Below are 15,268 nucleotides of genomic sequence, written 5' to 3'. Positions count from 1 at the left end.
AATTTTAGGTGTTCTAGGTTCACTTAGAGATAGGATCATATTTGTTTTCCACTTTTGATAAGATTTAAAAAGATGATCACTTCGCGGAGGAAGAGATTGGAATTGTTTGGGCCAAAAGTAATCAATAGGAACACTAGAGGTTCTTTCGGCTGGTTTAAAGAGACTATGATTGATAGTAACAACTTCACCATTATGGGGAAATTTCAAACACTTATGAATAGGAGAAGAAATAGCTTTCATAGAAGATAGCCAAGGATAGCCAAGCTTCACACGAAATTGTTCGGAAGAAGGAATAATAGCAAAGTTCACATCGAGGGATTTGTTATGGACCTCAATAGGCAATGTAATAGAACCAATTGCAGGAGAAGAAAATGCATCAAATAGTTTCACAATCACATCTGTTTTGTCATAGATCACTTGATTCAATTGCAAAGTAAAAAGAAATTCTTCAGTAATAACATTAACCATGCATGAAGGATCAATAAGCACTCCACAGCAAGGCATATTCTTGACTTTTGCAACTATGTATAAAGGACCATCAGGTGCCCTAATGGTTTCACTAGAATCAAATGTGATGGAAGGTTCTTTAGGGATTTCTTGTTGCTCTACAAAGTTAATCACATTCGGAGTCATAGACACAAGACCATCAGATGAGAGAGAGGAATCATTAGCATCAATTGCATTAGAGGTATGAGAAGGCAATGGATCAGTGAAAATCTGAAGATTTTGGTTAGGAGGAGCTACAGATGTGTTGCCTTTATCATTCACTCCAAAAACAGAGATAGTATTATTATTAATCAAATCTTGAATTTTACCCTTTAGAGAGAAACATTTTTCAGTATCATGACCAGGCTGACGATGAAAATGACAGAAAGCTTTATGATCAAAATAAGGTGAAGTAATCTTTGCAGGATCAATTTGTCGTACAGGAGGAAGAGTAAGCACATTTTGTCCCAATAACTTATTCATAATATCATGCAATGATTCATTCAAAGGAGTATACTTTCTTTCTTTCCTGAAAAATTTAGAAATAGGAGGCACACCTGATGCTGCATTCACATTGTTGTTGATGATGTTTTCATTGAATTTGATGGAATCTCTGTTCGGTTTAAACTTCCCAAATGGTTGTTGACTGCTATCACCCTTATCACTCGGAGCCATAGGATGTGATTGTTCCATTTGACTCACAGTCAGTTGATAATTGTGAAGAGTGGCACACAACTGTTGAAAAGAAGTAAACTCAGAAAATAGAAGTTTGTCTCGAATATCTTTTTGCAAATTAGAAATAAAGATTCTTTGAATATCATTATCAGGCACTAGAAAAGAAATTTGAGCATACAAATGCTTATATCTACCAATGAAATCAGTCACTTTTTCTTTAACACCTTGTTTACAATGCATTAAATCAATCAAAGTAACTTTAGGACTTATATTGTTTTGAAATTGTTGAATGAAAGCATTTGCAAGTTGTTCGAAAGAAGTAATAGAATAAGAAGGCAACGAGCAATACCATTGTAGGGCTTTGTCTCTTAATGTTCTAGTAAATAGTTTTGCAAGCAACCTTTGGTCATAAGAAAAATCAGTACATATTGTTTGAAAAGTCTTAACATGTGTTAGAGGATCTCCTTTACCATTATAAAGTTCCAAATGCGGGATTTCAACATGCTTAGGAGGAATAGCTCGAACAATGTCAAGAGAAAGTGGGCTCGTAACATCAAATGTGGGCACACTAAACTTAGATTGATTCATAGAGGCAATTTGTTGCTGTAAAGAAGAGACAGTTTGTGCAAGATTATTAATAGTAGCTTCAGTCGAAGAGTTCATATTAGGTGTGTTAGATTGAGATGGAGGTGTGATGTTATTGAAAGATGGTAAAGAGTAAGGTGGTGGGACCCTATGATAGTCAACCATAGGGGATGATTGGATAGGAGGAACACTACAAGGAGGAATGGAATGGTTAAATGAATTGCCTCCTTGTGTCATGTTCATTTGTGAAGATTTAATAGGAACACTTATTGAAGGAATGAATGAAGAAGTCGGATTGAATGAAGGAAGGGGATTAATTGAAGAAGGAGGATTGCCCCCATGACTAGTGATCACAGGAGGAATGTCTTGTATAGAGGTAGCCATGATGTTTGATGTAAAGGTAGGTATACTAGCAATAGAAGTGGTCAAAGGAATAGAATGATTGACTTGTGTAGGAGGTTGTGTATAACCTAAATTTTCAGCACAACTCTTCATAGGCATCACATTCGAACCCACAATGTGTGCGATACCACGTAAAACATCAATTCCATTCTTATCACTTTGAAGCATACGTTTTAGACCCTCAATTAAAGGAAGAGCTTGACTATCGGGATACTCATGAGACATCCATTTGTGAAAATCGTCAAATTGGTTATCCAATTTGGAAAGTTGTTCAATAGAAACTTCATGGGGAGCTTCTTCATCATTAGGAGGATTAGAGGAATTACCCATGTCCTCGTTAAAAAGGCTACTCAAATTAGGTTCCATCTCCTCGGTAGTTAAACCTCAGAAAGACTTAATTCTACAGCTTCGTCTAACGGGAATAGTGTAAGTAGGGCTTATTGTTGTAAAACTCATGCACTAGAGAGAGAGAGGTGATTTTGATTTTAGAGGTAGCAATTTTCAGTAAAACCAGCCAATCTTCCAGATTTAAGCTGTTAAATGCAATCACAACAGTCTCCCGAAATTTTGGAAAAAATGTCCGGGACCGTGGCGCCATGGTCCTCCGAAAAATCCGCGAAACGAAGGGGGATCTGTTCGTCTCTGCACAAGGATTCCAGATCTTCAATTTCAGCCGTGTACCTGCAACCTACACACAGAAAAGCGAAGACGATTGGGGGGTTAGGGATTAGGGGTTTGCCTTTAGGTCAAACCCCGGTTTTGGAATTAACCAAGAAATGAGCAAGAGCTGTAAATGTAAATGACTGTAAAACAAGTACTAATACCTTGTTCTAAGGATGTTTGTATCCTTATGTGCAAAGGTTTAGATGTTGTATGTTGTAGCATGTAGTATATGCTCTCCTCTTCAATGGTTGAATCCTTGTCTTGAATGCAACACTTAGCCTTGAATGGAGACTTGAAATGATCAATTGCTTGAAAGAATGCTTGAATGCTTGAGTATAGTTTCCACGCCTTTTCCATCATATCGAATGAAAGAGGAAAATGTCATTTATATACTTGTCAATTAGGGCTGATAGACTGATTTTCCCGACCTTAGGCCGACCAGGGAATGTAATTTTCCAAATTGCAATCAAAAAGACCCGAGCCTCTTAGGAGACCGGGCCCAAAATAGGACCTAGGGACCAGGGCGCTGGGCGCCATGGTCCTGGAGGACCAGGGCACTGGGCGCCCTGGTCCTGGAGGACCAGGGTGCTGGGCGCTCTGGTCCCACCTCCCGGGGCAGCAGGGTGCAAGGAGGTTCAGGCCAGGGTGCATGAAAAATGCAGTTTTCAGTGTCGTGAGCAAGTTTTGGGGTCTCCATTCAGGTTGCGTGTTGCGTCGCCATCATGAAGACCGAAATGCAGTCGAAATTGCAAGTGTCGCAATTTTAGGATGCTACAGCACTATTGAAAGGATATGGAAATAAACCTAATCAAACTGAGACTGGAGCTCCACCAAAGCTAGATGCTAAAGAGTTTATTACAACAGATGTTGTCTATCCTGTCAAGAATAAGGATGACACCAGTTCTCCGTCATTTATATTCTTTGTGGATGATACTGAAGAAATTCAGGATACTATTGACACAACTGGTAATGTCATTGAACCAGTTAAGGAAACTGAACAACTACCAGATATTGTTGGTGAATAATTAGTAGAGGAAGCACTGGTTACTGAACCAAGTGTGGATATTCAACCACCAAGATAATAATCTTGAAATTCAACTTCCACTAGTCACTACAACCACATAGAAGGAACAAACAGAGACAGAGAAAGAGAAACCAGAGAAAAAGGATGAAGAGAAGAAGACTAAAGTGAAAAAGGAGAAGGAGAAAACAATAGCTGCTGATGATGATGACTCAGTAAGCATACAAGGTCCAATTGTTGTGGACAAATTGAGCGCATCTGAACTAATGAAGATTTCTATTGTTATGCAATCCCAGGCTCAAAAGAAAAGATTGAAAGAGTAGAGAAAAGAAGCATAGACTATACAGACTGTTGTTGACATTCTGTCAAGTCTCCTACCAGAGACTGACACTGGTAATTTGTCTGCCCCTATTGGTAAGCTTGGACAGTCGGTCGCTAATGCTACTGACCAACTAACATTGCTTGAAGAGGTAGCACAAGCCTTAGTTGAAAAAAGTTATAGAAAGAAAAGGGGAGAGCAACTAATGTCAGACATTGATAAGGGAAAGATTGCTTTATCTGTGGATAAAGATGTTTTGAGAACTACTATTGAAACTAGAGGTAAACTTTTGGCCTATACATCTAAAGTTTCATTTTTCTATTCTGATTTGAAGAAGAAGTGAGAAGATACATAAAAGGAACTGGAGAGGATAAGTAATGCTTATATACTAGTACAAGATTTGGCTTTAGATTTTGGAAAATCAATTGATACTTTGCAACATCTATTAGATGTTTTTGATTTTGAATAGGTTAAGTGAATCAGATCCTTGAAAGAATTGAAGAACCAGTTGATTCCAAAAGTTGAAATCCTATAGAGGGAAGACAAGGATTCTGAAGCGGTTTTGGCTACCCTGGAGATGATCACAATGGATGCAATAGAAGAATTTTCTGCACAAATTATGACAACTATTGAGATCACTGAAACACTATTAGAAACATGGGATAATGATTTTGCACAAATGAAGATTCATTTTAGTGCAATTTTCTTAAGAATTGCATTGAACACACCTTGAAAAACTCTTATATTTATATTTATGTCTTTTTTGATGCAAATTTTGATGTAATATATATGTATTTTACTTTTCAATTTGGCATTTTTGTCAAAGGGGGAGTAGAATTATGTATGTCATGTGAAAATTTTGTATGTACTATTAAGGGGGAGTCTGTAAATTTTTTTTTCTAAGCACACTTAGGTGTAAAATTTTCTAAGAGTTGCCATCAATGCCAAAGGGGGAGATTGTTGGATTGATGATGATTTTGTAATGGATGAGTTTATGTGTTGTCATTAATGGCACAGCTCCTAAGTCTTTATATTGCAAACCAGTATCATATGTATAGAGAAGTCTAACCGGTATGAAGGTGTCTAACCGGTATATGTAGACAATCGGTATATGCAGTAAAGATAATTGGTTTTGGTCAATTCCACTAAGACCAATTTCAAGATACAATGAAGAGAAGCAAGGAGGTGAATGGAGAAAATCAGTCTATGAGTTGGAAGCGATTAACACTCAACTGGTATCAGTGTTCCAACTAGTTTTCACTGATTGTGTGATGAGTTATCACTGGTCGTGATGAGTTATCTCTAATCGACATTTTTGGTGATGATTTGTGATGTGTTATGGAAGATTATCCAAATACACTGAACCTAGGAAATTGTGATGAGGTTCTTGAGCTGACATGAAATCTAATGTCTATAAAAGACATTGTGATGAGTTATTTTGTAATGCAAGATACAAGTTGTGTTATGAGTTAGAGTTGATGCGATTTATTGAAGGTGTTGCAGAGTATGTCGGTGATGCAGTATTAAGTGAGCAGAAAAGGATCTATATAAGGAAGATGTGCTATTCCTAGATCATACCACCTGTTGTTTTCTAATCACTACAATAGATAAATCCCCTAACTGGGTAAGCTCGAACAAGCTTCATTGTACAAATCCTCTAACAAGGTGATTCATTAACTTGGATCTAAATCCTCCATCGAGGTTACCTTTAACCAAGTATTTCTCCTAACAAAGCACTTTGTAGACCTTAACCGGTCAATTACCTATTTCTACAGATAGTTAACTTGTGAGTCTCATCTCACCGTGGTTTTTCCCAGTTGGGTTTCACGTATAAACACTTGTGCTATGGCGAATGTTTTACTTGTTGTGAATGCTTTTATAACACTTTGGATTGCATGCAAAGTCTTAAGTAAACTAGTTAATTGTTTTTACCGGCCTAGGTTTAAAGTGTTCTTGTTTTTGCTATCACTGATTCACCCCCCCCCCTCTCAGTGCTTTATAAGTCTATCGGTTTTAACTGTCATAAGGTAGGTCATACTGATAATATTTATAGAAGTATATCTAGTACTTTTGATGGATATAGATCTAATGCATATGAAGGACATAATCCTAGAACTTTTAATGGATATTGCTTCAATTGAAACAAGTATGGGCATAGAGTTGTTGAGTGCAGGTCAAGAGTGAACAATCAAATATCTTACATGGGTCAAAGGTCTAATGGTGAATGGAAGAGATCATACTATGACTAGAGAAACCCTACTTGGCAGAGATCTTTCAATGACCAGAGGAACCCTCCTTGGCAGAAACCTTATGTGAACCGGTCTAGTCCATATGAAATGGAGAATAGATGGAATGTGACATGTTTAATCTATCACAACTATGGTCATGTAGCTATGAATTGTCAAGGGAGAACTGGTAGAGGAAATGTTGGACCCTAGAGTGCATCTGGAATGAAATGTTTCCATTGTCACAAACCGGGACACCTTGCAAAGTTTTGTAGAGCTAGAATGAACAAACTGGGTAATCAGTCTATTGATCAGAAAGGAATGAAGAAAGTTGATGTTGAAGAAACCAGAAGTGAGATGAACAAGATATGGAAGAAGAAAAGAGAGGAGCTACCATTTGGAGACTCTCATTATTCACCTAGTGTAGAGAATCCTTCATCGGTAAACTAAGCTATGATGAAGCTTAAGGGGAACATATTGTCAGATCTATTTTCGAACCCCTTGAATGGTGTGCAGTAAGTCAAATCTGCATATTTTGAGGCTATATGATGTTATGGAGTGATCTTGAACTGGTTACATTTCAAATCTGTAAATTGGATGTGATGTGTACCGGTAGTAAGTTTTAGAGTTGAATAGTGATTAGGGTATGTTCAACCGGTATGATAAAAGGCAAATAATAGGTGTATTGTAATCTCATGTTTCACTTGGTATTTTTAACAACACATCTGGAGAAACATAGAAGATTTTTTGGTTGCTACTTTAGTGAGACTAATAGCGGACTGTGAAGATTCAAGAACTTTCAGACCGGAAACCCTAGTTATAAAGAAGTTGATGAGTATTCTAACAAATATGATAATAATAGTAAGTCTGATGCAGTTGAGGAACAAGAGCTTGTCATTATTGAATTGGAGATTCATATTGATGCTGAGAATAACAGTGTGGAGGGTATTGCTCAACCGGTAGATGAAGAAGATGAAGATGATGAACAAGAAGAATCTTCTATACCAGAACTGGTTATACCTAGATATGTAAAGTTGAATCACTCAGGAAATCAGATAATAGGAGACAAGAATGTTGGAGTACAAACTAGAAGAAAAATTAGAGAAATTACATGTCTAATTTCCACAGTTAAACCGAAGGCAGTTAGAGAATCTCTTAAGGATGATGATTGGATAAAGGTAATGAATGAAGAGCTTGATCAAATTGAGAAAACAACACTTGGTCACTTGTTCCTAGACCTGATGATAAAAATGTGATTGGTACAAAGTGGGTATTTAGAAACAAGTTGAATGAAGATGGTGAAGTTGTTAGAAACAAAGCAAGACTAGTATGCAAGGGGTATGCACAAGAAGAAGGTGAAGACTATGAAGAGATCTTTGCAACAGTTTCTAGGATTGAAGGAGTTATGATGCTACTTGCATTTGCAACATTTAAAGGCTTCAAAGTTTACAAAATGGATGTAAAGTCAGTATTTCTGAATGGTATTCTTGAAGAAAGGGTGTATATTGAACAACCGGATGGGTTTGCATTGACAGAAGATAAGATATGGTATGCAAACTTCATAAAGCATTATATGGATTAAAGCAAGCACTAAGGGCATGGTTTGAAAGACTTCATGTACATATGATAAAGATTGGATTTCAAAGAGCCAGTGAGGACAACAATATTTATTTGAAGACTGAAGGGAGACAAGATGTTGATTGCAGAAGTAATTGTTGATGATATTATATTTGGTGGAAATGATGATATGTGTATGACTTTTGCAGATGAGATGAAGGAAGAGTTTGAGATGTTTCCGATAGGTGAGATAAAAAAAAATTATTAGTTTGCAGGTACAACAGATGAAAGGTGGTATTTTTATCAGTTAGTCTAAGTATGTGAAGCAAGTGTTAAAGACATTTGGAATGGAAGACTATAAACCAGTTGGAACACCTATGGTTACAGGTCACAGATTGTCAAAAGAAGATGATTCACCCTCAGTGGATTTGAAGGAATAAAAATCCATGATTGGGAAATTGCATTATGTTGCTCATAGTAGACTGGATATTGCCCATGCAGTTGGTTTAGTAGCAAGATTTTAGAAGAGCCCTAAGGAGACACATATGACAACAATGAAGAGAATATTCAGATATCTTAGAGGGACAATTGATTATGGATTGTGGTATCCATACAGAGGCAATTTTTATTTGTAGATATTCACTAATGCTAATTGGGAAGGTAATGCAGATGACCAGAAGAGCACAACTAGTGGCACATTCTTTCTAGCAGGAAGACTGGTATCTTGGACCAATAAGAAATAGACTTGTATATCTCAGTCTACAACAAAAGTAGAATATGTAGCTACATCCATGAATTATACACAAGCTATATGGATGAGACATGTCTTGGAAGGATTCAAGTAGGATATGATAGAACCGATAATCATACATTATGATAACACTAGTGCTATAAACATTTCAAAGAACCCGATATGACATGCTAGGACTAAACATATTGAATTGAAGTATCACTTTCTGAGAGAAAGAGTACAAGAAAAGAAAGTGAGACTGGAGCATGTGTCAAGTAAGGAGTAGTTGGCAGATATATTTATTAAGTCATTACCTAAGGCTACCTTTGAATATCTCAGAGGTAAGTTAGGGGTTATACCCCTACACAAGATCTACTAGGATGCTAGTGGTGCATCAATCCAGTGGACTCATTGAATATCACTCACTATGGATTGATGAGAAGTGGGATAATCCTCAGGGGGAGTAGCAAAGATGAAGCAACATAGATGAAGACATTAGATTCCTTTGCACCTTTGTCATTGTTGTCAAAGGGGGAGAAGATATGTAACAGTAAGGGGGAGAAGAACAATGCCAGGGAGAAGTAATACAAAGGAGGATAAGATCAAGTGAAGCACAGATTGGTACAACATGACATGATAAGTTCCTGGTATTTGTCAATAGTTGATTATTTTGGTGTTGTATTATTTTAGTGTTTCCATCAATGCCAAAGGGGGAGATTGTTGGCATATTGACATAACTGATTAAGATATTGATGTATCGGTAAAGAACTGTTGGTGATGATATAATTGTGATATGATGCTCTATGATCAGTTATTTGTGTTGTCATTAAGGCAACCATGTTTGTCCATGTTTTCTTATGCTTGGTATGTCATCTAACTAGTAATGGATTGAAATTAATTGAGTTGGAATGCAAAACTACCAAGTGACAGTGAACCAGTAAGAAGGATCGGTGAAGGAGATGATTGTGGTAGAGATACGAGTTGAGTTAGGTGTTGCGGCTTGGAATGTATTCTTCTAACATTGTAATAAGTCTATGAATGAAACCGCATCATGTTTGGAGAACCAGAAGTCATGTTTGTTATTGACTATTGTATATTCAGCTAGGGTTTGAGAATCGATAACAAGATCTTTGACCGGTGATGTTTTATGGTTTGATAGTTAATCTTATCATGTTCATAAGTTAGTGGTGACATGTCAGAAACCATGTGTGATGATAAGATTGCATTTAAGTGCATACAAGGAGAGAATTTATTGGGAAGCAACGAAGTGCTTAGCAAAATGTGTTAAGGGTTTGATGGCTTATTAGATAGATATGCAGCGATGAGTTATGATCATTCAACAATTGTAATTGTCTTGAGATTTGTTGTAATGATCTGTATGATGATCTGTAAATGATTTGTAATGATCTAATATGATCTATGATGCAAATTCAATGTATTTTGAATTTTGTTAGGGTTATGTAACCGACCTAATTGTAAAGTCTATTTAGGTCAAGTTTTAGAAGGTTTATTGTGTTGGTGATTAGAGAAGGAGAGTGTGCCGAACCAAATTGAGATGTCTACATGTGTGAAGCAGATTGGAGCTTAAATGGATTTGTAAGTTAACAAATCGAGAGTGCATTGATCAGATCATTTATCTGTTGTTTCCTAACAGTTGCAACAGTATTAAAATCCCTTAACCGGGTAGGTCCTAACAATCCTGATCTTATAAATCCCTTCACCAAGTGGCTCATTAACTTGGGTTTAAATCCTTTTGCAAGGTTACTCCTAACAGGATAGAGCCCCTAACAGAACTAAGGTTGAAATCTCTTCACAGGGTGACTCCTAATAGGGCTTTCTCTTAATTGGACATTATTGTAAAGCTCCTAACCGAGCTAGGCCTTTAGCATGGCACATTCCAAAAGACTGCAAATATTTTGTGGGTACCAATTCCCATCGTGGTTTTTCCCATTTGGGTTTCTATGTGAAAAATCCTTGTGTTCATGTTGTGGTTGGATTGTTGAGTTATTCATTTGATGTATTTACTATATTTTCTTAATGATGAACACTTAAGTTGCTACCGGTAATGTTTTGGTAAATCTATTTTGGAGACTATCTGATCAGCTGCTAGTATTGGTTATGAACTATTTTTGGTGAAGTGTTTTCAAATTGGTGAAATTTTCAGTTTATTGTTATCATTGATTCACCCCGCTTCTCAGTGTTAACCGGATCCTCACATTAACAGAATTCACATAAAATGCATTTGAAAAGTTTTGTGAAGAACATGGTATTAGGAGACATCTATGTTCTCCTTGGATCCCTCAACAAAATGGGGTTGTTGAAAGGAAAAATAGAATAGTTCAACAAATAGCTAGGAAAATATTAGAGGATGCTAGTTTGTCTAATGTGTATTGGGAAGAAGCTATGCATACTTCTATCTATATTCTTAATGGAGTGCAAGTGAGGGTCAACAATTCTAAGACCCCTTATGAGCTATGGTATGGAAGACTTGCTACTGTCAAGTATTTTAGAATCTTTGGAAGCAAATGTTACATCAAAATAGATGAAGAATATCTTTGGAAGTTTGAATCAAGATCTAATGAAGGAATCTTTCTTGGATACTCAACAAGAAGCAAGGCTTATAGATTTCATCAGAAAATGTGAACACTTTTGCATGTGCACAATATTTGACCCTCTTAATTTTAAATTATTTTTCAAAAAAATAGTAGTTTAGAAATTAGATTGAAAATGCTAAATTGTTTTTCTCATATCTTCAAATTTTAAGGGCTTACATCTCTAGTTACTCATCCAAGTTCAATTTAATTGGTTTCAAAGAAAAAGTGGTCACTTTTGACCTTTTTGTTCATCATTTACATACATTTACACAATGAATAGATGGACCTTAAACATTGGTTCTTCATCTTCCAATAGAGACAAAGTCACCAATTGTTACACTCCATAATATTTATGTATCATGAGATGTAGGTATATACTTGTATTTGAGAAATTCATATTATTGTATGCCTATATGGTTTATCTAAAAAATCATCATATACCTACATTGTAGGCGTTATGAAATAATATTATGAAATAATATGAAAATTTCACAACATTTTGTATACCTTCATGGCCTAACTGATATATATATATATATATAGAGAGAGAGAGAGAGAGAGAGAGAGAGAGAGAGAGAGAGAGAGAGAGAGAGAGAGAGAGAGAGAGAGAGAGAGAGAGAGAGAGAGAGAGAGAGAGAGAGAGAGAGAGAGAGAGAGAGATTGTATGTATTCATGCCCTAAATGATTTAGATTGTTTGAATAATAAGACATAAGAATAATTATATTTGGGAGAGATAATAAATGCTTGATGATAATAATCAAAATATGATTCTTCGCTAGCACTTTTAGATTTGAGGATTTATCTCTCTATCTATTTAAGAATTTTTTTATGTCACAATATTCATCTCTCTCTCTCATATTTACTTGTGTAAGATATTTTAAGGTCTATACTTTGAGATTTACACACATTTAGTTTTAGCTCCATGAGAAATATGTAGAAGATTATGTAATGTGTCTAAACAATGAGTTTCCATTTTATAGCTAATAAAGGTGTTTATGTAAATTATAATTTTAGAGTTTGAATAATGCTTGTATGTGTATGGACAAGGATAAGGGAGCCTATGCAAGGTTATAAATTCTCTACAATAATGAGTTACAAGTTGTAGAAGATTACAAATGTCTAACATAATTAAAGTTCAAATGTATTCAAAGCTATAAAATTGCTAAATAATGAATGGGGAAGGTGTATATGAGTATCATAGTAGAAGAATAGTGATAACTAAGTATATTTGAGACCTTCTAAGATCTATAATAATGCACATAGGTCTTCTAAGTCATTTGCAATATTTCAACTTCTGTAAGCATAAGACTTTGAAGAATTTCACAATATGTCATTTTCTGTAAGCATAAGAAAGTAAGAGATTTTACTAGATCATGGATATAACATAAATGATTGTAACATCTAATAACCTTAGATAACCCATGAGATTCACAGTAAAATAATAAAGTATCTTTTTACTGTGAGTAATTCAAAAGAATACTATAAAAATATATTTCTTAATTATTGTTAAAACTCTGAAAGAAAAGAATAAATTGAAATCTTGTGATTCGTCGACTAGAACCAAGAGCTAGTTTATGTTGATCCTTCCAATGGCTAAACGCGTCCTCAAACGCATACAATATATGGAAAATAACATGGATGCTTGGCTTAAAGATATATATGGAAATAATTGTACGTGTTCATCATCGATCATCACATAGAAGAAAAACTTAAAATAGTTGGCTTTTTCATCAACAACGAGAGAACATGGACTAAGAAATGCGCATCTCTGCTCATTTGCCACCGACACTCACACAAAAACAATTCGCCCCAACTCAATACAGATTTGACCATATTAAATTAGAATAAATACTTTGTTGACTACGTCAAATAAAAACGCGGAAAAGGAAAAAGACGCAGCGAGAGTATGGAAAAGTTTTAATTAATTTGTTTAATATGTGATTAAATGCTGCAAAAGAGTTGGAAGGACGCGGAAAGGGTGAGGTCATGGACGGCCGATATATAATTTTCAAATTGGCATTACCCCTTAAATACAGGATGATCACCCATACAATCTTCACTGCATTTTTTCTTTCTTTTCCCTTCTTTCAAATCTGTTGATATCTGCAAATTTTTCATTTCTTGTTTTTCTTTGGCGAAGAACAAATCGTTGTTTAATATTTAATAGTCATGGAGGTTATGAGAGTTGCATCTGTAGTCAAGCCCAATGCATGTGGCTTCTTTTGTTTGCAGAAACCGAAGAAAAAGGTGAGTCTGAGAAAAAAGTATATGGAGGGCTGCATCAGAGCAAGGTATGGAGATTATGATTGTGGCGAAGGGCCGAGCATGGTAGACGCAAATATTTCCGTTTTGAGACGGCGAGTGTACGAGCTCAAGTTGCAGGAAAGCTGTTACCGTCCTCCCGAGGAATGGATGGAATGGGAGAAAAACATGCGTTCTGATTATTACTCCACTATTTCTCAGGCAACCGGAATTTTGCAGTGGTGTTTAATGAGTACTAGGCCCACCATTGCTTTGGCTACTTCGAGTTTGGTGTTAATGGGCTTAGGCACCTCACTCACTGTTAGTTTGCCTATGGCGTGGAGTAATGTGGATATGTTTCTCCACAATTTATTATAAGAACATAAAGTATACTAGGATGAGGAAACACGCAAAAATTCTTTTATTATTTACCTCAAGGTTTAAAGGGGTTTGCGCCACTTTGATAGGTTCAAATACAATCTTTGTATTTCACATTCTATTATTATATTCTAGTACATGAAAAAGGTTTTGGTATATATTTACAAAGATGTAATCTCAATTACACAGCTTGTTTGATGAATAAAAAATGTGTTAGATCTGTACCATCATCTATTTGTAGAAAAGCGCCACCTAAGATGCATAAGAAATATACAGTTTATTATAATAAATTTTTTACATATTTTCTCATAATTTTATATACATTTATTTGTGATTAAAAGTTCACATCTGATTATATAACTCAGTTATCCTATATAAATTTTTTTAACATGAACTTCCTTATATCTTAATTACAAAGCAATGCTATATGAGTTGATTTTACAATTTCTTTACATGCACATTCTTTGATTTTTTAAAGCCTAGTTTATATATATATATATATATATATATGATTTTGTTCATTGTATACTTCTGGTCTAATTTAGGATTCTTGGCGCAGAGCACCCCTGCGAATTGGTGATCAACACTGCCAAAAATACAATTTGTTTCAATTATTTGATTTCAAGTTTTAGTTTGTCTTGTTTCAGTTGGAATATCTCCTAATAGTTTTGCAGAGTTTCTCTCTATATTATTGGCTCCAATTATCTTTTCAATTAGCTGTGATCAACAAGTTAAATGTTATTTCTAATGGTTGACCGATTAAGCTTTGGTTTGGGGCATGAACATTCATCAAATAATAAGGGATAAAATTATGTCACATGTAGTTTCTATATAGCTATCCTTGTCCCCTCTAGTCCAAACTAAACTTATTGATTAGCATTCACATACTCATATATATGTTCTTTTTTTCATGCTCTATTATATTCTCTACAATAATAAATCATTGTGCATGGAATGATTTGTGTCTATAACTACAAACATGGATGTAATCAAAATTAGAAAATATTGAACATATTTCAATAAAATTCTTATCTATTTTCTAATATAACTTTTTGGTTTCATTTTCTATCTATTTAACAAAATTTTTAAAATATCATATTTTAAAAATTATGTCTTCTATGCACATTAAAAAATTCAATTAGTTTCCAAAAAGAAAAGGGGGTACACTCTCAATTTTTAGTTTCTTAGAATGTATCCACTTTGAAAATTAGTAAAAGTTATAGGTTCAATAAAAAATTAACAAAAAAAATGATCATTTAAAAACCACATGATGTTAGCTAATTTTTATTGAAGCAATTTTTGATATACTAAAAAGTGATTAAATTTAGGGGGGGCATACCAAACACTATATTATGCTTTTTTGATTAAAAATATGAGTAATTTGTGTTCCT

The 15,268-nt window shown here is 35.1% G+C and overlaps 1 protein-coding gene across 1 annotated transcript; it reads left to right on the top strand.

Annotated features, from left to right (window-relative positions):
* The first annotated feature begins 13,427 nt into the window (after positions 1-13,427).
* On the top strand, positions 13,428-13,877 carry LOC131859132 (uncharacterized). Its single transcript, XM_059212682.1, has one exon. It carries the CDS (start codon positions 13,428-13,430, stop codon positions 13,875-13,877), a length of 450 nt encoding a protein of 149 aa, XP_059068665.1.
* Positions 13,878-15,268: the final 1,391 nt, after the last annotated feature.

The sequence above is a fragment of the Cryptomeria japonica genome, chromosome 2 (genome assembly GCF_030272615.1).
Source record: "Cryptomeria japonica chromosome 2, Sugi_1.0, whole genome shotgun sequence".
In the NCBI taxonomy this organism is placed as follows: Eukaryota; Viridiplantae; Streptophyta; class Pinopsida; order Cupressales; family Cupressaceae; genus Cryptomeria; species Cryptomeria japonica.
The sequence above is the reverse complement of the archived record's forward strand: the minus strand, read 5'-3'. Positions and strand labels throughout refer to the sequence as shown.